General features: G+C 32.3%; 2 protein-coding genes across 3 annotated transcripts; both read right to left on the bottom strand.

Annotated features, from left to right (window-relative positions):
* Window positions 1-1,600: 1,600 nt before the first annotated feature.
* On the bottom strand, window positions 1,601-25,565 carry LOC111054112 (tyrosine aminotransferase). Of its 2 annotated transcripts, XM_039423894.1 has the most exons (10): window positions 25,064-25,541; window positions 19,973-20,241; window positions 11,910-12,014; window positions 9,911-9,978; window positions 9,184-9,342; window positions 8,625-8,816; window positions 7,959-8,041; window positions 7,784-7,850; window positions 3,057-3,185; window positions 1,601-2,545 (listed from the first exon to the last, which is right to left on the bottom strand). In XM_039423894.1, the coding sequence occupies exons 2-10, from the start codon at window positions 20,136-20,138 to the stop codon at window positions 2,438-2,440; spliced, it is 1,077 nt and encodes a 358-aa protein (XP_039279828.1). In that variant the 5' UTR covers window positions 20,139-20,241; window positions 25,064-25,541; the 3' UTR covers window positions 1,601-2,437. The 2 variants fall into 2 exon arrangements, with proteins under 2 accessions (XP_039279828.1, XP_039279829.1); XM_039423895.1 differs by lacking the exon at window positions 19,973-20,241 and having other exon boundaries at window positions 25,064-25,565.
* LOC111054111 (probable ubiquitin-conjugating enzyme E2 C) lies at window positions 20,843-22,990 on the bottom strand. The gene has a single exon (XM_039423896.1). It carries the CDS (start codon window positions 22,529-22,531, stop codon window positions 21,968-21,970), a length of 564 nt encoding a protein of 187 aa, XP_039279830.1. The 5' UTR covers window positions 22,532-22,990; the 3' UTR covers window positions 20,843-21,967.
* Window positions 25,566-25,637: the final 72 nt, after the last annotated feature.

The following is a 25,637-nucleotide window of genomic DNA, read 5'->3' as shown; positions in this document are numbered from 1 at the left end:
CAGCTTGTCTGGGCGCCTAGATGTCTTCTGGTTTTCTCGCGCTAAATTCCGGAAAGCTTTATATGATGATTAAATCTTATGATCTGATCAAATAAATAGTTAGTGTATCAGAGTGGATGTGCATATGGTTTGGGACGTCGTTCAGTTATAAAATGTTATAATTTATTCTATTGATAAAATTTTTGTTCATTATTTGTTATTATATTCTTTAATTTTTATAAGTTTTGGAATTATGAATTCTGAATTTGTTTTATTTTTACTTTTTTTATAAGTACCGTATTTAAAATATTTTTATTTTTCATTTTTGAATTAGGTGGTATTTTTGTTGTTTGTATTATTTATTATTGCATAAGTTCGTATTATTTTTCTTTTTTCAGTTGTATCTGTAACAATTTTTATTGTTAAGGAGACATATTTGGGGAAACCCGTTGTCTCCATTGTGAGTAAATAAATGAACTATTGATTGCGTGCAATAACGCATGCAATTAATAACTAAAATAGCATAGTATTGTCTCTCGAACTTTCTCTGCTTTGAACTTGGGCTGTCCTGTTGCCAGTATGTCTTGAAGGAGATTAGCTTTTGATGTTAGCATTTTTGATACACCAAACCTAACAGCCATTAGCCGTTTTCACACCGATATCTCGCCGACACGACATACAGACAGGATTTACTCTGATGGACAGTATAAGAGGAGGCTGCGGTTTATAACTGCGCGAGGTCTACTGTTCAGAGAACTACTAGTATTCTTACTCTGGTACTCCAGAGCGAAGCTCGGTCCCCCGATATTATACTTTTATCGAATATACAAGGGTCATTTTTCTCAACCTCCGATTGGTCATTAATACAAGACGACTGTACGCTACATAATTATTATTTTTCCACCAAAAGTTACTTACACTTATGATTATTCTTTAAGGCATTGATTAAGGCACTTTTCATACCAGTGGACCAGCCTTCCAACCCCCTCTTCATAAAATGCTGCCGTCAAATGAGTTTAAGTGGACTATGATGTTGTTTTGGAGCTCCTTATTAGTATGGAAGCTCAGCCCTCAAAGTCATGTCTTGATTTTGGGAAAAGGTATAAGTTACTAGTGACCAAGCTAGGTTTGTATAGTGGGTGATCGAAGTTATCCAATTTTATTTGATGGAGAATTCATTTGGTTGCACCAGCACTGTCAGTCCGAATTGTCATGCATCACGACGATTTCGGAAGCTATTTCAACTGACGTCTCTCATTCTCCGATACCATTCATATGAACATCATCAATCATAACGTATTCTGAGTAAACTTGAATCATTTTTTGTTGGATTCATGCTGAACTATTGCATTTTGCTTGCAAAAACTATAACGCCAAGTAACTGACACTTGGCGGCAGTCTCAAGTGAGGCGACTATGTTTGTAGGTCTATAACTCGACAACAAGCAATTGACGAGCTGGCCGTACCTGTCAAAGGGCGGGGATGATGAACCGTTCAGCTCTGTTGAAGTTGCCCCCCTACCACTCGTCTGTGTCTTAAGATACGAAATCGGAGGCTAAAAAATATGAATAGTTTGAAATGAAGTCTGAAAATTATAAATTAAAAGAGGAGAGCAATCAAAGCAATTTATAATTCAACTTTATTCAATAAAACAGTATGAATTAAATGAATCTAATTTATCGAGAGCAATTATTAATTTGTTGGCATTATTATACTATGGAATAAGTTTCAGTGAAACTTATAAACTGAGTAGCTTACTTAACTAACTAGCTAACACGAAAATTTATAAACTAGGAAGCCTATCCTAAAAATACTATTGAATAATATTATTATTTTATTCATGTAATATTATTGGTGCTTCTCCCTGTTGTATTTCCTTGACATCTTTGTAGTAACGTCCACAGAATTCTTTGAATCTTTTACAGGCCTCTAAAATCAGTTCCTCTGGGAGTGTCAGTACAACTCGCATGTAATTCGGGTAGTCAAAACACTGCAAATTGAAAAGAAAATAGATTGAAACAAAGCTATTACTGAATTGATAAATCAATTATTAAATTACAGAAATTAAATGTATACTATTTAAACCTGTCTTTTTCCGATAGAATAAATAATTCCGTTATGACATGTAAGAGCTATGTTTTTCAATAAAATATGAACAATTTTATCTCGGATGGTTATGAATATTTTTCAAAGTATCGTTACGCATTCATCCTATAAGTAAAATTAATGATCTCATACATGTCAGCTTACACGATTGTTTCTCCCAAATTTAACTTAATTAAATCCAATTCAAAATAGCCGAAACTTTACATTATTTTGTCTTCAATTTTCTAGTTTTTCGAAATTTAATTTAAACGTGACTATGACTACGACTACGCCCCGTTTCAGAAAGCCAATTTTCTGACTCCAGCTGTTTAAAGCCTAGAACTTAGCTAAATACCGAGCTCGAAAACCGGCCCTAAAAATAAAAACCATTCATTACCATCATATACATAGCTCCTTGTGGCATAATAGGGTATAATCCTTTCACCTCGTTGATCAACGAATGAGCCAATTTCGCTGTTTTCTGGAATAATAAAAAAATATCACTTTACTGATACGGTAGTATCCTAAGTTCATCCGAAGTATGCTACAATAGTTTATCAGCCCCACATTAATAAATAAATGCCCACACAAAAGAATCTTAGCACTTGATGTAAGTACTGTAGTCTTTACTAAGACTTAGTGCCGTTTGCACAGTGAAAGGTTAAACTGAATTGAATCAACTGGTGGATTAACCTAAACATTAATTGCAATATATCTAACGAAACTTGACATCGATTTAATCTCATTAAAGTTGAGATTCCGTTCAACTTGTACTAAACGAACGGTTCTTAGTATCTTACTGTATTGGATTCAAGTGGCAATCCAATTTCGCAAAAAAATAATCTCCATCTCAGAAATGTATCATTTCAAAATAATAGTAATCTTATATTATTATCTACTGGATTTTTTTCGAATATTGGAAAATAGAAATAAGCTGATCGGCATGATAATTTGAGTCCTCATGTGAATAATATTATTATCAATAATCTCACCTCTATTGTATCCATAACACCATCAAAATATGCTTGAGGTACTCCAGTTAGTATTCTTGGTAGAGCACCTTGAATGATAGTACTGCATCCAAGCGTCTTCTGGCTGATAGACACAAGCCCTTTCCTGATCTGTGAACATGTTAATGTCGACTATTATATACAGTTTGTGTCATATTGATCTATTTGCAATATGCAATTGACGTATTAGAAAAATATATTGATAAGAATACAGACCCGTTATTCGTTTTCAACTTCAGACCTATCTAGATGAATAAAATTTAATTTTCAAAAAGCAATATTATTCATATTAAGCCATTGAGTAATTTATAGTAATGAATGAACTATATTGACAATATAATATTCCGTTGTAGTTCTTAACTTGCAGCCCACATGCAGTAAACCATCTGTTTGCACAGGTAAAGGAGTTGATAGCTGTTTTAAAATGCATTTTTGCTAAGTCGGTACAATTTGATCGTTTTATTCAATAATAACAACTGACATAAAATTGTGATCTTATATTTGGTTCAAGTTGAGGTGTTGAAAATGTCTTTTTCGCCACACTGCACAGAAAGCAGTTGTTCTCCAGTCCCTACGTAGATCTGAAAGACATTGTTTGCAGACGACTCTCGTCTGACGTCAGAACAGGCTTCTTTCCGGCCTAGGCCGGAAAGAGTACCCTTTCCAGCCGCTAACATGGAACTAAGAAAGGTGATCAAAAAACTTTCCATTATTTGTGTTCATTATTCAATAATTAAAACATTTATAATAATATCATATTATTGTCATTTGAAAGAATAAAAAAGTATAAACTCAACCTCCCACAAAATTGAACATCATATTTTAGGTTATTTAGACAAATCAGAATAAAAAATTAAAATACTTGTGGACAATTTCCTGATATTCAGATTACCTCAGATTTGCTAGAACTATCACCTTCCACTGCTGCTTTCGGAAGTGCTTAGTAAACAACTATTCTCATATATATATATATATATATATATATATATATATATATATATATATTATATATATATATATATATATATAATATATATATATATATAGTTTATTTTTAAATCTGGCAAAAAATAGCATTAGCACCACGGGCAAAAATGTTTTTCCGGCTCTAAGATATTAAAAAATTTCCAAATTCAATTTTCAGAGTATAATAGAATCTAACCTCAAACCTCATTGTACTGTGTTTATCACGAAACCTGGTGGATGATTTTGGAACTACTTGGGCAATATCCATGGTGCTGGACGTTTTTACAAAAATAGTTTATGAAACGGAATCAGTTTATGAGTAGATAGATTTTACCAATTTTGGGACAACTCTTCAGCCATGAAAGACGGTCAAGGTCACCAAACCTAACCAAAACAGAACCAACCTGACCTAGCCTAACCTATACTATCATTTTATTTGCATGAATGAAAAGACAAGATATATATTCTACAGAATCTATATACTCTACAGATAAGATATATATTATGAACTATTCAAATTCGATTTTCAGAGTAGGATAGAACTTCTAACCTAAACTTCTGAAGTCAACGACAACAAGCATTCAGATTGGCCAAATTTCAAGTGTGCTAAAACAGCTGATCCAAAAACTTTCCATTATTTGTGTTTATTATTCAATAATTAAAGCATTTATAATAATATAATCTTATTGTCATTTGAAAGAATAAAAAAGTATAAACTCAACCTCCCACATAATTGAACATAACCTTTTAGGTTATTTAGACAAATCAGAATAAAAATACTTGGACAATTTCCTGATATTCAGAATACCTCAGAATTGCTAGAGCTATGAACTTCCACTTTTGCTTTCGGAAGTGCTAAATAAACAATTATTCTCATATACAGAGTAATTCATAATTATGGTAAAATAATTTAATTTAATACGTGATAGTAGAGGTAAAATAAGAAAAAAGTTCTAATAAACATACATCCATAAACGCTGCATTAGCGAGCTCTACAGAATGAAAGATTTTGCCCGGAATTAAGTTCCTCTGGTGAAATACACCAATGCTGAATTGTTTGGGGACTAGTTTTTGAAAAACTTATGTTGGATTCATATGGAAAAATATCTGGAAAATTGAATAAAACTAGTCTGGAAGCTGTAGTGTGAGTAGTTTTTGAGAAAAAAGTTGAAATATACAAAAAATCTAAGTAGAAAAACACAGACTTCTACGTTTGATGCCCAATAACTTTCTTTAATGACCAGTAAACAAATAATTTTTCGCAATAAAAATTGTAGAGAATTTAATTCTGAAAAGAATTATGTAAGCTGTGTAAACTAAATTTTAATAAAAGTTGAATAAAATGTATTCTTATGTAGTACATTACACCACAAAAATTTGCTGTTTTATGAGGAGAGAACTAATTACTCATAGGTTGTAGCTGATTGCAAATAAAACATGGATTTTAATAACAGCTGTTTTATTTTGTTTTAAATAAGAAAATATTTAAAAGAAATTATCAGCTGAAAATTATTTTCAGAAATATTTTAGCTCACTGTTGAACAAAACAACAAACTGTAAGTTAGGCGTACTGTAACCGCACTGTGTTTTTGGTTTAATGTCAATCAATCTATTATTTGGAGGATACTAAAAGAGCAACAATTACATCCATATCACCTCCAGAAAGTTCATACTCTATTGCCACGAGACTGTATTCCCCGTGCTGGTATTTGCCGATGGTTTTTAGTAAAACTTGTTAAACCAAACTTTTTAACAACCGTTTTATTTACCGACGAGGCACACTTTACAAGAACAGCTATCGTTAACGTCCACAACCAACATATTTGGGCAGATGAGAATCTTCATGCCATCAATCCTAATCGTCCAAAACATCAGTTTTCAGTAAACATTTGGGCAGGAATCATAGGTGATCATCTACTTCTGTTCGAGCTTCCTCCCATGCTTAATGGCATAATCTACTTAAACTTTTTGAGAGAGGAGCTATTTATCTTACTTGAAAATGTACCTCTTCAGTTGCGCCAAAACATTTGGTTTATGAATGATGGAGCTCCAGCACACTTCAGTGTTGCTGTTCGTGAACACCTGAATCACAGCTTTCCAAATCAATGGATAGGCCGATTTGGGCCAGTACCATGGCCAGCTAGGTCACCAGTCTTAAATCCTATGGATTTTTATCTTTGGGGACACTTGAAAACCTTAGTATACAATACTCCGATTGATACCATTGAAGAACTCCGATTAAGGATTTTGAACGGAATTGATATGATAAAGTAGACTCCTGAAATATTTGAACAGGTCCGACAATCGATGAGAAGACGTCTGAAGATATGCATTCAAAACAACGGAGGTCACTTTGCCTTTTGTTATAAGTTTAATTTCATTTAGATATGTTACTTTCATATAAGAATAAAATTTTTCATGAAAAAACCGAATATTTTATTTGCAATCAGCTACAACTTATAAGTTATTAGTTCTCTCCTTATAAAACAGCAAATTTTTGTGGTGTAATGTACTACATAAGAATACATTTTATTCAACTTTTATTAAAATTTAGTTTACACTGCTTACATAAATCTTTTCAGAGTTGAATTCTCTACAATTTTTATTGCGAAAAATTATTTGTTTACTGGTCATTGAAGAAAGTTATTGGGCATCAAACGTAGAAGTCTGTGTTTTCCTACTTAGATTTTTTGCATATTTCAACTTTTTTCTCAAATACTACTCACACTACAGCTTCCAGACTAGTTTTATTCAATTTTTCAGATATTTTTGCATATGAATCTAACATATGTTTTTCAAAAGCTAGTCCCCAAACAATTCAGCATCGGTGTATTTCACCAGAGGAACTGAATTCCGGGTGAAAACTTTCACCCTGTATAGCTTGCTAATGAAGCGTTTATGGATATATGTTTATAAGTTTTTTTTTCTTATTTTTACCTCTACTATCGCGTATTAAATTATTTTACCATAATTAAGAATCACTCTGTATATATATTTTTTTCTGTGTGGCGAAAATAGCGTTCGCACTATGGGCAAAAATGTTTTTCCGGCTCTCATTCTTTTCTAGTCCTCGGCCTACGGCCTCGGACTTGAAAACTGATTTCGAGCCGGAAAAGTCTCATTTTCGGCCCTAGGTGCGAAATATACTATTACAGCTGGCTATACGTCAGCTTATGAATTTCAGGGATGCGATATTTTGATTTTTCACAGAATTACTCGCTCACTTTTTAATATCCACAGACGACGAACAAAGTCTCAGCTGTTTCAGCCAAGGATGAATTATCCTTTTAATGTCGTTCAGCGAGTTTTCCCAAGGATGAGACCTAGTGCAATCGAATTTTTATCATAAACCTACTATGTTCCAAATTTCGTGAAAATCTTTAGAGCCGTTTTTGAGATCCGTTGAACATAAATAACCATGTATAAAAATATAAAAGATACACAGAAATTGCTCGCTTAATATAATAGGATTTAGACCTATGTTGTCTTGAAGTATGTAGTATAATTATAAAGACTTTCTAATTTCTTGTTTTTCTATGAGGGAAATACCAATTCATCTCTAAGAAACATTTTGGTTTCAAAATTATCAGTGTTTAATGTCAAATATATAGAACTAATATTGACGTGGAATGTAAGAACACAATAGTGTGTACTAATTTTCTCTCAAGTAAACTATGACTGTAATACAAAAACTTATTATTGACTACGGAAATTATAATAGAGAAATATTAATTGAGTGTAACCTCCGTGAAAACTCCGATAGGATCATGAATCTTTATCCAACCAACTCTCCAACCAGGCACAAGAAATCTGAAAAATTGAGAAATTTTATTATTATTCGCATTCAAAAGCATAATACATAAGCTGGTATTGACCAGGATAAGGACAAAATTCAGAAATCTGAAATACATAATATACCTTTTTGAAAGTCCACTGCATGTCAGTATAGGGACGTCCTCTGATAAGTCAGCAATTGGGAAGAATTCCTGACCTCTGAAAACCTATAACGTGAATAGAAAATTTAAGAAAATACCCATAGAAATTTTCAAGTAATAATAAATTTCACTAGACTATTATGAATCAAGTATTTTTTCTGTATAAATTATTAGTTCCATACAGAATACTTACCATACCATTGGACCTATGCTTATTATCCAAAATACGGTAGTCTTATTGCGTTGAATTCACATTATAATACTAATCAAGCTTACATTATAATCATGGGATTCTTCATATTATTAAACCAAACATTAAAAAATTGGGAAAATGTTGTTCTAAAAGTTGAATTTTTTATTATAACCAACTTTCAATTGTACTAATTTATTCATTTATAGACAACCTCAATATTGCCAAATACTAATACAGTAGCCTATATAGACTGCTCCACTCATGATCCTCTGGCTCACGGTATTTATCTTGAAATATTATTTTAATATTCTCGAACTTATCTAGCAGCACAACTAAACATGAAATCCTATATCTACCACCGGTATCAATTCTCGTATTTTCTGATTATTTCAGGAATTTCAGAATCAAGAGATTATCTTATCACATTAAACATTATAATTTACATGTGATACTTGCCATATTCTCATAAATCTCATCAGCAATGATCGGTAAATGGTGGGTCCTTGCAATTTGTAGAATGTCCTTGAGATGCTGATAACTGAAGACTGAGCCACATGGATTCGATGGATTGTTGATGAGAATGGCAACTGTATTCTCATCTATTTGGCTTCTCAGATGATTCAAATCAATTACCCAGGATTTAGTTGGCTGGAAATTAAAATTCAATTAATTTCACATAAAATTACAAATTTAGCAGTCAAAATGCAATGAAGTTATAAATATAGAAATGCTTTATAATAATTTTCTGAATATAACGATCAGGATGAAATAAAATGTTCAAAACTTTGCAAAATGTCAAATGAAATATAAATAGTGTGTAGTTTTTTATAACAGTGTAGGCCATCACTGTTCACGCATTTATTATTAGAAAGATTTCTCTAAAAAAATATCTAAAAGGTTTAGGCCTAACTATTTTTCATAATGAGAACCGACTCAGCGAAATCGAAAAAATACCCTGGTAGATGAAAGATTTTGAAATCATGATTGTTGAAGAATTATTGTAGTTTGGACTTACCATCAAATTGTAGGGTTTCGTTTTTATTCCAAGGCTTTCGGCTAATGTCCTGTACAATGGGAATCCAGGAAATGGTATTAAAATATTTTGTCCAGGATTGGCTAAGCATGTTATACAATAATCAATGGCTGCAGAAGATCCATTTGTCAATATTATATCCTGAAAGGAGAACATAATATTTTGATTAAATTATTTTATATGTATAGGAGGAGCTACACCATACTTGTACTTTCTGAATTTTTAATTAAAAAATAATATGATTTTTATAATATACCATAAATTCATATAGCATAGCCTACTACTGTATGAAATAGGCTACTGTATCAAGTTGATTGAAAATAAGTTTTGAACATGTTAAGCTGAAACAAATGCAGGAAAAGATAAACAGTACCGATACTGTACGAGAATGACATACCTACAGAAATAAAAGACAGTAGGCCTACTCAAGAAACGTCTAAAGTTATTCAAAAACTAATATCAAGTAGACCAAGTCTAATAAGCAATTCTTATTGAATTAATTCTCAATTACTCACAATTATTAAAAGTACAGTTTTTTAATTCTAGAGAATAATAGAATTTCATTTGAGACTGACTACTATATTTATATATAATTATCAATTACGATACTATTATTATGTACCAATACTAAATTACTGTTTTCCTTAACACCGTAAGGTTTCCTATTTTTCTGTATTATAATTTTTTAATATAGCAGAAATTATACTACCTTGCTATTATATTGAACGTTTTTTGTTGATGAATAATCAGCCACAGCTATCCTAGCTTCTTCAAGACCTTCAACAAAAATAATAATCAACAAAAAATAGTCAGTTGAAACACAAGAGATGACCAACAGCTAATATTATTTAAAACTTAACAGTTATTTATTCGTCATAGAAAAAATCATAGCCCATAGCCCGTTAAAATCATTTAGCCCAAGAAGTATTCAAACTTAAAAGAATGAATGAGCTAGTTTACTGGTACAATATATCATTTCATAATAATATGGATCTTAGTTACAAATTATAATATTAGTTTTAATAATTTGGTTTCATAGTCATTCAAGTTCATGACTTTTTGTCCTGAAATAAATTTGGTCGTCGTCTTTAGATGCTTCATAGTGTGCCTCTAAAACATGTTCAAAAATCACTCACACAACTTTCCTCGCCGTTATGAATATTGATCACCTGATACTAGTGTTCACGCGCATCTCAAGTCTACTATTCAAAGATCTGAGCCAGCTGGTGACAGGACAATAACACTGGAGACACACGAGGTCTGCTATCTTTTCATAGTGAATGACTTAATAGAATCAACAGTTGCCAACAGTTTGCAATTGAATAATCAAATTTTCTCGAATTACATGCTCATTCTCAATTTTAGATGAAAATTTTACTGAAATTTTTTGTAGAGATTTTCATGCTCAATCTTTTCCACTTGATTTTTTTTTTGTTTAAATTGTATCTGAAGCCTGATAATTGGGAATCTAAAATCAAACTTTGCATAGATGGGGCGGAGCTCCTGAACTTTTTACAGATATTGGACTTGTGGCAGTTGATAGAACTTATGACTATTTTAGGTATGAATTTGATCAAAATCGTTGGAGCCATTTCCGAGAAAATGGCAAAAAACCCTGTTTTTGACAACATTTTTGCCATTTTAGCCGCCATCTTGAATTGCATTTCATCGAAATTGTTCGTGTCGGATCCTTATATTGTAAGGACCTTAAGTTCCAATTAATTTCAATTCATTCCGTTAATTGGGAGATGAGATATCGTGTACACAGACGCACATACACACTCTCTCTCTCTCTCACACACACACACACACACCCATACCCAAAAATTACTTTTTTGGACTCAGGGGACCATGAAACGTATAGAAATTTGGAAATTGGGGTACCTTAATTTTTTCATGGAAAGCAATACTTTCCAAACAGTACGTATGGTAATAGGGCAAGGAAAGAAAAAAGTCGGCTCTCATCAATTTGGCGAAGAACTCATTCATTGAGTTGAAATCTGAATGTGATGTTTCCCGTCTAGATGTGATGTAAATGCTGTAGTATATAATATATTCGCCAGTGGTGCCTGCTGGTGGTGATAAAAATGGAGGCGCCACGCCACTTTTTCATTTTGTCTGGCTTTGTACCATCAAATTTCGAATCTGAATTCACTTGAAGCATATCCATGTCTTCAAACGTGACACATTTTGTAAATAATTCAAACCAGCTCATTCGTAAAAATCATACTTTATGCTACGGAATTTCACTTATAAAACATTCTATGTCTGTTGATTTTAACTTGAAAATGACCTATGGTCCAAACTAGTCGTTAAAATATTTTGAAGTTTTTAATAATAAAGGGTACTACAAGTTTTTATACTGTATTGTTTTTATTAACATTCTATGTAATATGCTCTTTAAAGAATACTATTCTTAAAAAAGAAATAAGTTTTCTTAATAATTTTAAACTTTATAAAATAGAAAATCAGGAAGTGAAAGTGCAAATTTTTAGTGAGAAAACATGAAGAACCCAATATACTCTTATAACCTATAAACTTGAGTGTTAATAGGAAATGACATTGGGTAATTCGGCAAGGCAGAAAGAACATCCAAAAAGATCTCTCTGCCGATAAAAGCCATATAATATGAATAAATAAATAATAAAGAATACTATTGAGAGAATCCTTAAAGCTCTTTAAAGAATCCATTGTATGTCATTTCTTACCAGTTGAGGGACCGTATCCGTTGAATTTCGATGATTTAAGTGACTCAATAACATTGCAAATGACTTCTTCATGTGGGTTTAAGTTTCCAAACACTGTTGGGTCTCCTGTAACAGAGAGAAACATTCAGTAAACATATAAATACATTCCCATTTATTGCAGTTTTTTTTATTAAACTAATATTAAAAATTATGTTTAATAAGGGCTCAACGGTACTGTTTGTATATTATATAATACTGTAAAAAGAAAGCAACTAACTTTATTTCATTGAATAAACGATATAATTTAAATAAAAAAAATATATAGCGTATGCATTAATCGTGAATTTGTACATGTGACTTCTCTGACAATTATATATCACACAGTCATGTACAACCGGTTTTAATAATATTGGAAAAACTCTGATTCTCTCCACGGTCAAGGTTGAATTTTTGGCACAAGTTACCAGTTTGGAAGCAGAACACAGTTTTTGCTACAGATAGCATGAACTCAACAAGTGACATTCTCAGCATGAACTGTGTTGGGTAGTTTTCCTATGCAAGGAAAAACTCGCTTCATCCTGAACCTGCAAGGCTGTAATAATTGAAAAATTACAATTAAAAATTACTAATATAGAATTTATTAAAGAAACTAACAAATGGTAGAGTGAATAATATGCTTACTTTTTAATTATCCTATTCACCAGAATTCCAACTATTATGACAATATTAATGTTAGGTAATCGTTGGCAATATACCGTAGCCTAGAGATTCATGAAGTTCGAAATATCTAGGAACGGCGAACCTTAGTTTCTGTATACTGGTTTTTGTAAAGTATAAGTTTATAAGATTATTATGTCTGAAAGTATATGTAGAACAGTGAACCCCGAAATCCATTCATGAACCTCATGGCGGTAGCTATGCAAAACCCACGTGAACAACAAATAGAGTAGTAGAGACCAAAATCACAATATGTAGCCTAATCACATCATTTATATAAGAGTACGGTACTTGCAGGTGTATTGTGAATTTGAATTATTATGTCCTACCGGTCGGTATATAGAGTTTATCCTTATTTATCGGATTAATATAAGATATAATAATATAGGTCATGATCGAATTTCTCAGAAATGTAAACATTATGCAAATCAAGATTCCAATATTCGACTGTCGTAAACGTCGTAGTGAATTTATAAACAAAAACAAATATTTAAAACGCAAAATGCCTTCAGAGCAACAACTAGGACATTTTTTCAAATCCACTCCTGTTATTTAGACGCTATAAAGCCATTGAAATCAAGTTAATCAAATTACGCTGTACTTTAATCAAACAATCTGGAAAAAGTCCAGTTGCAACGCAGTATTAGGTTTGAAAACAAAACACAGAATGACGCATCCAGCCATCGGTATTTTTTATATTTTTTCATAAAATAAATAATATTAGTATGACTTATTAGTAAGTAGAGGGTCCATAAAAAACACGAAAAACAATGGGTCTTAAGATTGTAGGCTATAGGCTACTTCAGTCGGTTCCGGTAGCGTACAGCAACATGTGTCCATCCGATAACATGCATAATATTTTATGATACTGTGTATATTATAAAATGACAGAATGGTTATTCCAAAACAAGCTAAGTAAAGACTGGGATAACGTGCAGAAAAGGTACAAACTTTGGTGTAAACACAGCTTTAGTGTTTAAAATCTGATTTGAGTGAAACTTTTTCAGAACGATAGAATAAAAAAATCCTAAAGAACTGAGGCAGGTGAAATTTATTTGTAATGAAAAATATGTTTCAGCTCAATACAGTAATCACACAATTATTATGCTTTATATGTCAGTGAGAATGAATTCAAACAGGAAACCCAATGCCTACATACGGTGACGGAAAATGAATAAATATAGGCTACGCCTAATACTAGGAAAATTCTTGATAAGAAAAAAATTCTAGAACTGGCTACTGTAATGGAGAGATTCCAAATTTCTAAAAAAATCTAGTTCTGGGAAAAAATGATGAAATTTCAAACACACTTTTTTGATGTATTTTGCTCGACGTGCAGTCAATTATTTGAAAAATTATCAAAAAAGTGAGTTAATACATTGCAGCTCGATCGAGAAAGCATCATCTGAAATTTCGTAGTTCAAGAATTTGTGAATGGTAGGGCCTACACGTAAATAACAGGCTATTCCAGAGGTAATGAAAGTTAATACAACTGAACAAGACGGACTGAAGAAATAAAATGTAGTTATCTAAAAAATTACCATAAATCAGCAGTGTTTTCTGCTGCGATATCTCTACAGTTATTAATTATTGATACTATTTTCTATTATTTATATAATAGTATTTACTATTGTATAATTTTATCTTCAGACTAATGACTCTGAGGGTCTTTTATATTACCATGTTACCCATCTAATGAATTAAGATTATTATTTACCAGGATAATAATACATTTTTATTAGATACTGATGATTTGAGACTTATTTGAAATAATTGATTTATTTAGTTGTTGGGGTGTAGCGTATGATCTTTTTTGTTTTGGTATTACAAGGTTGCAACCATTAAGCGCGGTCCAGACGGTCAAGTATAGCTTCAGTCGTTGCGCCTGGACGGTAAAACGGATAGGTCTTCAAGCTTAAGTCGTCAAACTTAAAATGTATCGACCGGGAATCTTCTTCCATCAAACAGTCTGTCTTTTGCCTATCCACTAAAACCTAAATCACGTAAAAATTTAGATAGAGGAATTGTGATTTCAAATTCGGATTCAGCGCCCTCAAATTAATAAAATGCCTCGCGAGTACTTGAAAATAAGCAAGTTTTTTTTTATAGATTTTATATAACGCTTTTTTTCTTTCTTGATTCTCATGATACTCTCAGAATATGATGTTGATATTATGATTTTAGTTGTATCGACAATAATTATTAATATTAAAAATAATTATCAACATTAGAAGAGCATTAGAATGCTAATAATTTGTTTTAAACAACTATGCTAATATCATTAAAAGCTTATCGAGTTGGAAGCAGAGAAAAGTCGGGAGAAAAAATAATAAGCTACATCGAGTTATCAATATTGCATGCCTCATTGATTGCAATTAATAGTCCACACGACAGCCGATTTTTTACCAAATTACAATGGGATATTAATTGCATGCAAGTAATAATCCACTCGACAGTAGGGATGGGTATCGATACATCGATGTTTTAACATCAAACATCGATGTTTTTAACATCGATGTTTACTGTTCGATGTTTTTCACTTATCGATGGTTTTACCTAGACATCGGTCATCCGATGTTTTTCCCAACTAAAAAGTAAAAACAATTCTAATTTTTTAATTTTATACAAGTTTTTTTTTATTTTTTTTTTTGAAGAGGATTATCTTGAGAGCAATAAGCAATAGTAACAGAATTATAATCATTATCTTTATCATATTTAGTGTAGTATTCTGTTTAGTGTTTTTCGTGAATGTAGATCACTCTTGTGAAAGATCTCGCATAAGTTTTGATTTCCTGCAGATTGCTATTCTTATTTTTCAATCAGGCTCTCTGTGTTTTTATGTGAGACTGTTGGATACTCTTGAAGATTTACATTACTTCTGTGGTTCGTGTCAAGGTTAGATAGTTAGTTATTTAGAATTGAATAAGAGGTCGGATTCTTCGTTTCTTAGGAAGAAAGAGTTTTTTCTTACTACAATTATTTCCTCAACATATGTTTAACACTAATTAATCTAGCTCTGGAAAAGAGGTCCTCGTATTGTAAGGAGTGCAGATATCAATATAAAAAAACTTAATCCATTTCCATTTCCTAAAAAATCTATCAGGTATTGAATGAATACGATATGAGTATCAATGATTGCTAAAATTAGCTTAGGGTGAAATTTCAAGACCGAATTCTCAAGGATATCCCGAGAGGTCTCAGACTAGACCATGAAGATGAAAAATCTTGTGAACTAGAGTTGATGTATCTTTCTAGTCACAACCTGACTTCAATTATTCGAAAGACTGTTACTTGAATACCACAAGTACTGTTACTTGAATACCACATTGCTGTGATTCCAGTTAGTAACTGTTAGAATATTGGAACAATAGCTCCAGATAAAATTGTAGTCACTTTAGAAGCTCTTTTTTTGCTCTACAATCTGAGATCAGGTAGAGCGCTCTATCTCATATTCCAGATACACCTGACAACAATGCTCCTTGTATTGTGAAAAACACCTAGTTTTCAGCTTCAAACATCACCAACTACATTGTCCTCACATTGATATTTCGCACAACGACATAAGTTCTTGAGATTATATTCTATGAGAATCACCCGTAAGATACACTTCATTTCAGTATTTCCTAGTGGAGAGGCGCGCTTAAGGACACCTCAAGGATCAGAATTTCAAACACATAACTTTTGACACAATGCTCAGATTTCATCGTACTACACTTCATCCTTCTCGGCTCGTCACGACGGTTCAAAATCATGCATAATAAGTCAAATTCGGTCGAAAAATGGGAAATTTATTGTTGAATGTATTAAGCCCATATTCCAATACACAAAAAATGACCAATTTCTATATTCAAAGTTGCATGTCTTGTGAAATACTTCTTATAAAATTCCCAAATCTAGTGAGAATGTAAAAATTGTCCCCCTCTACCCACTTCAATAAATAATACTTACGATTCAAAAAAAAATGGAAGTTAAGATTTAAAAAAATGGCAATTTCAGTTTTTACATTTTTTTCGTAATTTTACTGTTGATCAAGAGTTTCTAAAACGAGTCTGATAAATCATAGAAAATTACGATTGATTACAAATTGTGGATAAATTCATCCTCTACGAGCTCAGTTGCCTAAAATCCATCTTGAATCACTTTTTGCTATCATAGAACTGCCAAAACCGTTAATATGAGAAAAATATCTACAATTTCCGGATTTTTTTCAACAATCAAATCTCACTTTACGAACATATTTTTTCATGAATTGTTTACAGCAGATGAAATAGAAAATTCTATTGTACATTAATTTTCAAGATCAAGATGTAATAATTTTTATAATAAGGGGTTACCGAGATACATAGCTTTGAATATAGAAATTGGCCATTTCTTATGTATTGAATATGAATAAGTACCTACACTCAACAATAAATTTTCTATTTTTTGACTGAATTTGACTCTTGATGCATGATTTTGAACCGCCTTGGCGAGCCGAGAAGAATGAAGTGTAGTACGATGAAATCTGAGCATTGTGTCAAAAGTAAATTATAAGTGTTTGAAATTTTGATTTTTGAGGTGTCCTTAACCGTGCCTCTACTAGGAAATACTGAAATGAAGTGCATCTAACGGGTGATTCTTACCAATGAACTTATGTCATTGTGCGAAATATCAATGTGAGGACAAAGTAGATGGTGATGATGGTTGAAGCTGAAAATTAGGTGTTTTTCACAATACAAGGAGCATTGTTGTCAGGTGTACCTGGAAATCTATATGACATAGAGCGCTCTACCTGATCTCAGATTGTATAGCACAAAAATACGCCTAGAGGGATTTTGAAATATACATCTAAATTGTAACAATCAGAAGATATTGTTGATCAAAAACTAAAATTCATCAAAATTGATTTTTTCTTCAAATTTCAATCATTTTTGAAAAATAATAGCTAAGTACTCATTGGAGATAGAGAGTTCCGAGTGATCTCATTTTTTCAGAATTTCATAATCAGGGAGAGATTTGGCAGAAATAGCTGAAAACTGGAGAATGAGCCGAAAATACGAGATTTTTGGGCTATCCTACTGTATCTAGCACAAGGAAATCTTGCATGAAGAAATTGGTTCTGGACTCCTCTTATGTACCCAAATAATATATTAAAAAATCAGAACTACAATATAAATTGCAAGCACACCCCTTTTTTTATGTCTATATTGACTGGACTAATATTATCATCCATAAAAACGTAGGGCGATAAACGATGTTTAAAAACATCGATGTTCAAAAACATCGATGTTTTTCACTTATCGATGTTAGGATGAAAAAAACATCGATGTTTTGTCTTTCGATACCCATCCCTACTCGACAGCTGATTTATGATGTCTATAGTCTGATTTTTACGGTAATATTGGCGTTCGAAAGAGACTTCTTTTCCTTTTGTATCAACCTTAAATTCAAAATTTCAAAAAACCTTGTATATACGTCGACGCGCAATTTAAAGAAGAAAGATAACATACCTGTCAAATTTCATGAAAATCTATTGCCGCGTTTCACCGTAAATGAGGAACTTATAAACATATTTTCAGATTCATCTTGCAATTCTCGAAGCAATGCAACGTGAGAAAATTTGTGTCCTTTTAACAACCAGTCCCTACTCCAACGTGAACGATGAACTCTACCTTTCTTCCTATTTTTTACACACAAAACAAAAGTGGCCAAGAGTACTGGCTCTTCCATAGTTGATGACGAACTGAGCTTGTGAGCACAAAAATAGGAAAACGGACGACATAAGACGGATGCGTGTGGACGCAATTTTACATCCGTCTTTTGCTTGAGCAAGAGACTGATGGTAAACTCGAGCGTCTGGACCCGGCTTTAGAACCATTTAACAAGCAGATTAAATTATAAATCCCTAATAATAATAGGAATTAGTCATAATATTGTTCTCAACCCTTATTTTCTTGGATTAAAAAAATATATATCATTAGGCTTACCGTATATCAAAAGACCGATGAAAACATGAGAGAAACTGAAAATTCAATATTTTAGATGGAATGAGTAGGCTGCAGCAGCTAAACAGCCAGCCAACAGTATAAGTTTGAAGATTCGTCAATCCGGTTTCGCAAGAGCAGATCGCATTTATTTGCATAAATAATTCTGTTTCTACTGTGACAACACTTAACTTGGTTTATCTTTTATATACAGAAAGGTATATTCTGATTTGTAAACAAAAACTGCGCAGTACGGTATTAGCGATAATAAATTATATTATTATTATTATTACTTTATTATATTATTTTATGACTGATAGAGTTAATTAATAATCAGGCCTATTATGATACCACTGCGAATATCTGATTCAGGTTTTATCAGTGATTGAAAAAATAGCATAATCTATTGTATTATATGGGTGCAGTTCACCCAGTAAAAAGCAGTAAACATTTAATACAAATTTTAATTATAGATCTACTTGAAAATATATAAAATACACTTTACCTACTAATTCACGAGTGAAAAAATATACAGTCCCATAAACACTTGATGAAAGGAGAGGATAAGAAATCTATCACTGTTCAAGCGCATTAATATCCTGATATTAGAAAGTCAAATCCACTAAGTTTTATCCATTTATTGGATGACAAACTGAATGTTTGTGGCATTTACGTTAAATTTAAATTTCTAGATTTTTCGAGCAAGGATAAATAATTGAAAAAATACATAGGCCTACTATAGAAAATTTCTCAAATGAGATGGTACAGTACGGTATAATCACATCGGGTTCGATGACAAATTTTGCAGTAGAAAGAGAATTTGGTAAATTCTTTCAACTATTGAAATGAGGTTCACAACAAAAAACGTATTCCACTTACCTGTCGATTTTTTAAAATTTATTTTGTTATAGTAATTGACAATGCTGATTTAAAAAAATAAAAAAATGTTTCCATTAAATTAAGAATGCTTCCTTCCTTTGAAAATGCTTGCTTCAATTTTGTAAAATACTTCCGTCTCGAATATTATAAAAAAGAGCGGAAAGTTTTCACTTTTTTCATATTTGGTACCACCAATTCAAATTTTATGGATTTTAAATTTTTCCACAAATTTATTTTCATTTTTTGGTTGCGACAACCGTTATTAAATTCATTATGCTAATGCCAACTTTAAGTATTTTTATTCAATGAATGCCTACAATAATATCGCATTCATTAAATACAAAAGTCTTGTAAACCTAATATTTTAGTAGTGCATTCTTGCTTAGCTTCTCATTCCCAATTCGAAGCACAGGCTCTCCTAATCCTAGCTTCTACAGAGAATGTGGTGGTAGAATGAACTTAAAAACCTTAAGCGCTGAGATGAAAATACAGAAAATTTTGCCCTTATTGGAGGGGATGACTGACCGAGAGAAAGCGCGATCATCGGCTTGCCAGGGCACGGCTTCAGTTTGCACCCCTCGACGACGGTCCTGATCGGGTTGTGGGTCCGCGATGCCAGCAGAGAAGCACCGGATGGCGACCAGTCCATGTCCAGCGGAGGCGTCGGCATCTTCTCACCTTCCAAGTTCATTTGTTTCTGATGGCCAAACACAACCTGCTGCGTCGCACCACCACTCGTTTTCCTCTTGTTTTTCTTTCAATTCCGAACTACCACGCCAAGATGCGTTGCATAACTTAACAAACAACATAACACAGCTCATTTCAATCCGAATGTTGTTTGCTTATCCCTGTTGAAAGGTTCATCGACATAATAGCAAACATGTTTTTGCGAATTGGGAAAAAACTGGTGGAATTGAGATTGTGTTATGGAGATGTCAGAATTAAAAATATTGGGACTCCCATGGATGATCATAACAAATCTTACAGTAACGTAATCGTTTTAAAATAGAATGAAACAACCCAATTGATTACTATACAGTATGTTGTTTTAAGCAGAGACAGACACTTTTGAAATCTATAATAATATGGGAGAGAAATAAATAATAATGCATGAAAATGTATATACAAATGAGAAAAACTGCAGATATTTTGTTTCTAAAATTTTTCATTTGTAGGTGAGTTTTTTCATATGCACAGTAATATCGAATTAACATTTCTTAGTGATAAAATAAAATTATGAGATTTGAAGATGGAAAAAGAAAAAATATTTGTGATTTCTTCTCAATCTGATTTATTAAACAACCTACGCCTGTTTCGCATTAAGATCTGGAGCAGTTAATACTAAACAATATTATTTAGAAGATATCTCCAGCAAAATCACTTTGCAAACCTAAATAATATTGTTTAGTATTAACTGCTCCAGATCTAAATGTGAAAAAGGAGTAGGTTGGAAATGGATAGTGTTAAAAATAGTTGGTTTTTTGCAATCCATTTGTAAGATCATGCTAATGAAATGAACATCAAACCAATGGATACTGTCACTCCAAAAAAATATTTTTCATTGAGATTTTTTAGAGTAAGCTTTCTCAATTCTAAATAATTTATACGAATATAGCCCACATAATACTGGAATAAAACCAGTAACAAACTGTGTTGAATATAAAACCAGCATTTTGTTTTTGAACAAATTGCAATTATCTTTAATAGTTGTGTTCCAAAATATTTTATACAAAATAATTTGCATAAGGTTTTAGTACGGTACATATATCTAGGGAATTATACTAATTTCTTGATTTTCCAAGCAATCTGAATCCTATAATTAATTATTGTCTCAATTTTACATCACCAACAATAATTTGGTACTGGTTGTAAAATCAACTTCAATGTTGTTATTACTGTATTAGCAATGATAATACTATTATTTAGTTATTTTATGTTAAATCCATACGGTGGGCATAAGACCTCTAGGTACACGTAATAACTTTGCACTCCAATTCTTAAAATGACTTGACTGAAATAAAGTTGATAATTTTCAATTGTTGTAAAATGAAATACAATAAATAATTGTATAATTCAATAATTATTTATTGTTAAACCAAGAAATCATAAATAAGACAAACTTTTTAGTATTACCTGATTAAAAATATTTTTCAGTTTACTGTTTTCGTTTATGATAGTTATTCTCACTATAATAGCTTTTAGGTAACAATATCCAGAATGAGCTAAACTTTACCACAAAGAGTCAAATAATATACAAATTTTCTAGCATTATAAAAACTTGGGTAGATAACAACATGCTAAAATTACTTTCAAGTAGTAGGAGAATGTCAATAAAAATAGTCTCAACATAGGAAAATAATTCAAAATTCTTTTACAAATGGCTAAAATGTAATTACTTTTTTGAAATAGTCAAGATAAGGTACATACAAATAAAGTGAAAACTTTATCTAAAACATTAAAAATTTTGTTTTAAAAACACATTAGTTTTTGGAACAACTTTTTGTATTAATTGGAATATTATTATATAGCTGCTGAGGTAACTGACAAAAGTGCTGCACTCATCTTTTGTCGTTCTAGCATGAACAAGTGCAGGTGCTCCTTGAAGTAGGGCTGATTAGGCCACAGCTCAGCCGCCTGACTGTTGAGGGGACTTTCGTTGTTCGGCTCACCAAGCAGTGACTGGATGGACAGCAGAATTGTGCGCACATCGAACAGCGCCGACCATTTTTCTTTCAACATGTCCAGACAGATATTTCCATTCAGATCTACGTTTGGATGAAAACAGGGAGTTATGAACTTTACCAAGGGTGCAGTGTATGGGTAGTTACTCGAAAACTCCAGATTCAGCTTGAAGGTGATCCCTTCATAAACTGTGTCGCAGGGACCGTTTATGGTGGCAATCCATTTGAATAAATTATTGTCTCCTTCCGGAAAGGCCGATACACCCTGAACTGAATTCATCATCATCATCATGAGTTCTTTCTTTAATCTGTTTGATACTGCATGATTATTGTCAGAATTCTGAGTGTGGTCACTGATTGTTCCAATGGTGGTAGAAGATTCGCGAGGAAATTGATATGCCATTCTATAATGAGACCGACATGAAGTTTCACTTTCGTACAATACAAAAACAGTTCGAAAAACTGCAAAGGTTACTCACAACCACTGAGTTTAAATAAAACAAATTATATCAATGCTCACTGCAAAGCAACTGACTTTCATCACATGTGAAACATATGCATGGGTTGTGTCAAAGACATGGAATAATGAAAGTAATGAAACCTGCCCTATTATAAAATCAATTGCAGTATGTGAATTTTAAAATTTTGATATACTAGAGCATTCATACTTTGTTCGATGTAAAATTGGAAACAGAAAACTGAACTCTCTATAAGTTTATTTAATATTGTGTTTCTATTGCTAGGATAAATATGAAATATTTTTTCAATTTGAGTTAATAACAAAAATCTGGAGTGGCGCACTCACAGAACTTTCCTTGCCGTTATGAAAACTTCGGCTAATACCGCCTCGTGTGTCTCAAAACTTTGCATAGATGGGGCGGAGCTCCTGAAATTTTTACAGATATGGGACTTGTAGCAGTTGATAGAACTTATCAATTACTATTTTCAGTATGAATTTGATCAAAATCGTCGGAGCCGATTTTGAGAAAATCGCAAAAAAACCTGTTTTTTACATCATTTTCGACATTTTAGCCGCCATCTTGAATTGCATTTGATCGAAATGTTTCGTGTCAGATCCTTATAGTGTAAGGACCTTAAGTTCCAAATTTCAAGTTATTCCGTTAATTGGGAGATGAGTTATCGTGTACACAGAGACACAGACATACATACACTCATACACACACACATACAGACCAATGCCCAAAAACCACTTTTTGGACTCAGGGGACCTTGAAACGTATGGAAATCAATACTTTCCTTACCTATGTAGCCCAGTCAACGAAGTGTTATAGAGGGAAAAGTTTGGAAGACAATTTTTGAGCCCGCAGTTCTGTTTAGGGTAGTGATGAGTTAAACATATCAAAAGTCCCCACCCCTACCCCCTGTGCTATATAACTCGAAAACTATGCATTTTACAGACATGACTATTCTATAAGAAATTGAAGCTTACATAATTTCCTACACTATTGATCAAACAACTTTTTCTATATCTCTTTCACTTTTCGAGATATCCACTCTAAAAGTTGTGACATTAAAAAAAACACATTTTCCTTCGATTTTTTGCTATTTTTGCTCTTATAACTTTTTTAATATCGATGGGGAAAATCCATGCTGATCATGAGATTATAGAGCATCAAATTCTCTTCAATTTGATGTAAAAAATCCCAAGTTTACGCACATCCCCACGACTGTTGCAGCAGCTTCAGTGTTGAGTGTGAGATCTTCAGTTATGCAAAAATAGACCAATTAACAAAGGAATTTGGAGAATATGTTTTGAACACAATTTTTGACTCCGCAGCTTTGTTGGGACCAGTTAGGGGGTGAACATATCAAAAGTCCCCATCCCTACCCCTTGTTCTAAAGGGATGAGGGTGGTTTAAGAGTTGCATTTTTCAATGTTTTGCTTACACGCTCATATCTTGAGGAAAATGCGTTCAACCGACATGACTAACTATTCAAAAATAAAGCATGATAAATTCTCTACAATATTTGATCTGTGGTGATTTGTGATATCTCCAACAGTTTTCGAGATATACGCTTTTAAATGTGTAAAATTGTTAAAATAACAGTTTTTAATCCTTTTTTTATGTTTCAGGGCCTACAACTCTCCAACAATGCATCGTAAAAACGAATGCTCACCGTAGATTTGTAGAGCTTTGTTTTCTCTTCAATTTGATATATTATTTCATTAGTTGGTGTTTTCCTTTAATTGTTATAGCAGATTCTAGGTGGGTGTGAAATTTTCAACTCTGCAACAAGTGTCAACTTAGCAGTTCCAAAACCTTCAATAGACGGGCTAGAGATGCGTATTTTTGCTATGTTCACCTCACAACTAGTCTTCATTAAGCTACAAAGTCAAAAATTGTGTACCAGATGTTCCAGACTTAAATTTCATTGTCAAGTGATCAATTGCTACAAAATTGAAATTTCACCCCCCTAGAGTTCACCCCCCCCCCGATTCTTTAATAACACGGAATTTTCTGTTAGAAACACGAGTTATCAACTTTTGTTAAGGATTTTTGACGATTCAGTCAAGTTAATAACTTTTTTCAATAAATCGTGTTATTAACTCCGGTGTAAACGCAGCTTAAATAAACTTGTGGAGCAACCCTTGGTTTCTTGCACAAAACGGAGGAAAAATTATCATTTAAATTCTAAAACAAATTAAAGCTCATCTCTACATCCATGTTAAGTACCTACAATCTTTCAATTTTAGATTCATAAAATGATGTTTCAATGCCATAAAGTACGGTAACAATTTAAAACGGGTTTCTAACCAAGTGAAATATGATTGGTCAGTTTAAAAATAAGAAAAGTTCAAGAATAATTCGCATTTTTAAATAAGTTATTGATTTAAAAATGTAAAAATTAATACCATCATGAATAGATAAAAAATACAGAAAAAGGATTAATTTGTTTAAAAATAGTTACCTACCCATTCCACAGCTAATGTAAAATTTATCAGGATTCTTTTCAAGATTTGAGTCAAGAAATATAAGTGGTGGATAAGATCCAAAACTGGAACATTTCTTAACACTTTCCCAATCACTTCGGAACATTTTTTCTAAATTATAAAAAAAACACTACCAGTATGAAATGAATTCGCCGTGAATTTAGTAATTGCAAAGCATATCCTATTCCTTCCTTATTATGGCATGAGACAATATCCTGAGTACAGGCTTGCTGCATGTACCAATACGGACCTCATAACATATAGAATAGAATGTTTTTATTTCACAGAAAAACAAAAAAATACAGCACAATAGTAGATAGTGGACCCACTTATCGATAAAAATTGGCACATAATAAATATGAGTAGGCGTGCAAAACAAAATTACTACAAACAAAAAAGAACGATAATATTCCTTTTGTCCGTTTGAAGGAGTAAATTATATATTACCATAGATTGTAAAAATGTACATGTTTTAAACTTATTCATATCGGAATGGCAATGCCAAGATTAATTGGCTGGCCCTATCAGTGAACTTATCAACATACAACGTATTTCC

This window comes from Nilaparvata lugens, chromosome 3 (assembly GCF_014356525.2).
Source record: "Nilaparvata lugens isolate BPH chromosome 3, ASM1435652v1, whole genome shotgun sequence".
Taxonomy (NCBI): Eukaryota; Metazoa; Arthropoda; class Insecta; order Hemiptera; family Delphacidae; genus Nilaparvata; species Nilaparvata lugens.
This window is presented reverse-complemented; position numbering and strand designations above follow the sequence as displayed.

Coding starts and splice junctions, on each gene's coding strand:
- LOC111054112 (XM_039423894.1), bottom strand. CDS start 20,138: ATGAACTTGGAAGGTGAGAAGATGCCGACGCCTCCGCTGGACATGGAC. Junction 12,015..19,972: donor GATGATCGCGCTTTCTCTCG/GTCAGTCATCCC, acceptor TCTCTGTTACAG/GAGACCCAACAGTGTTTGGA. Junction 8,042..8,624: donor ATGAGATTTATGAGAATATG/GCAAGTATCACA, acceptor TTCACGTTATAG/GTTTTCAGAGGTCAGGAATT.
- LOC111054111 (XM_039423896.1), bottom strand. CDS start 22,531: ATGGCATATCAATTTCCTCGCGAATCTTCTACCACCATTGGAACAATC.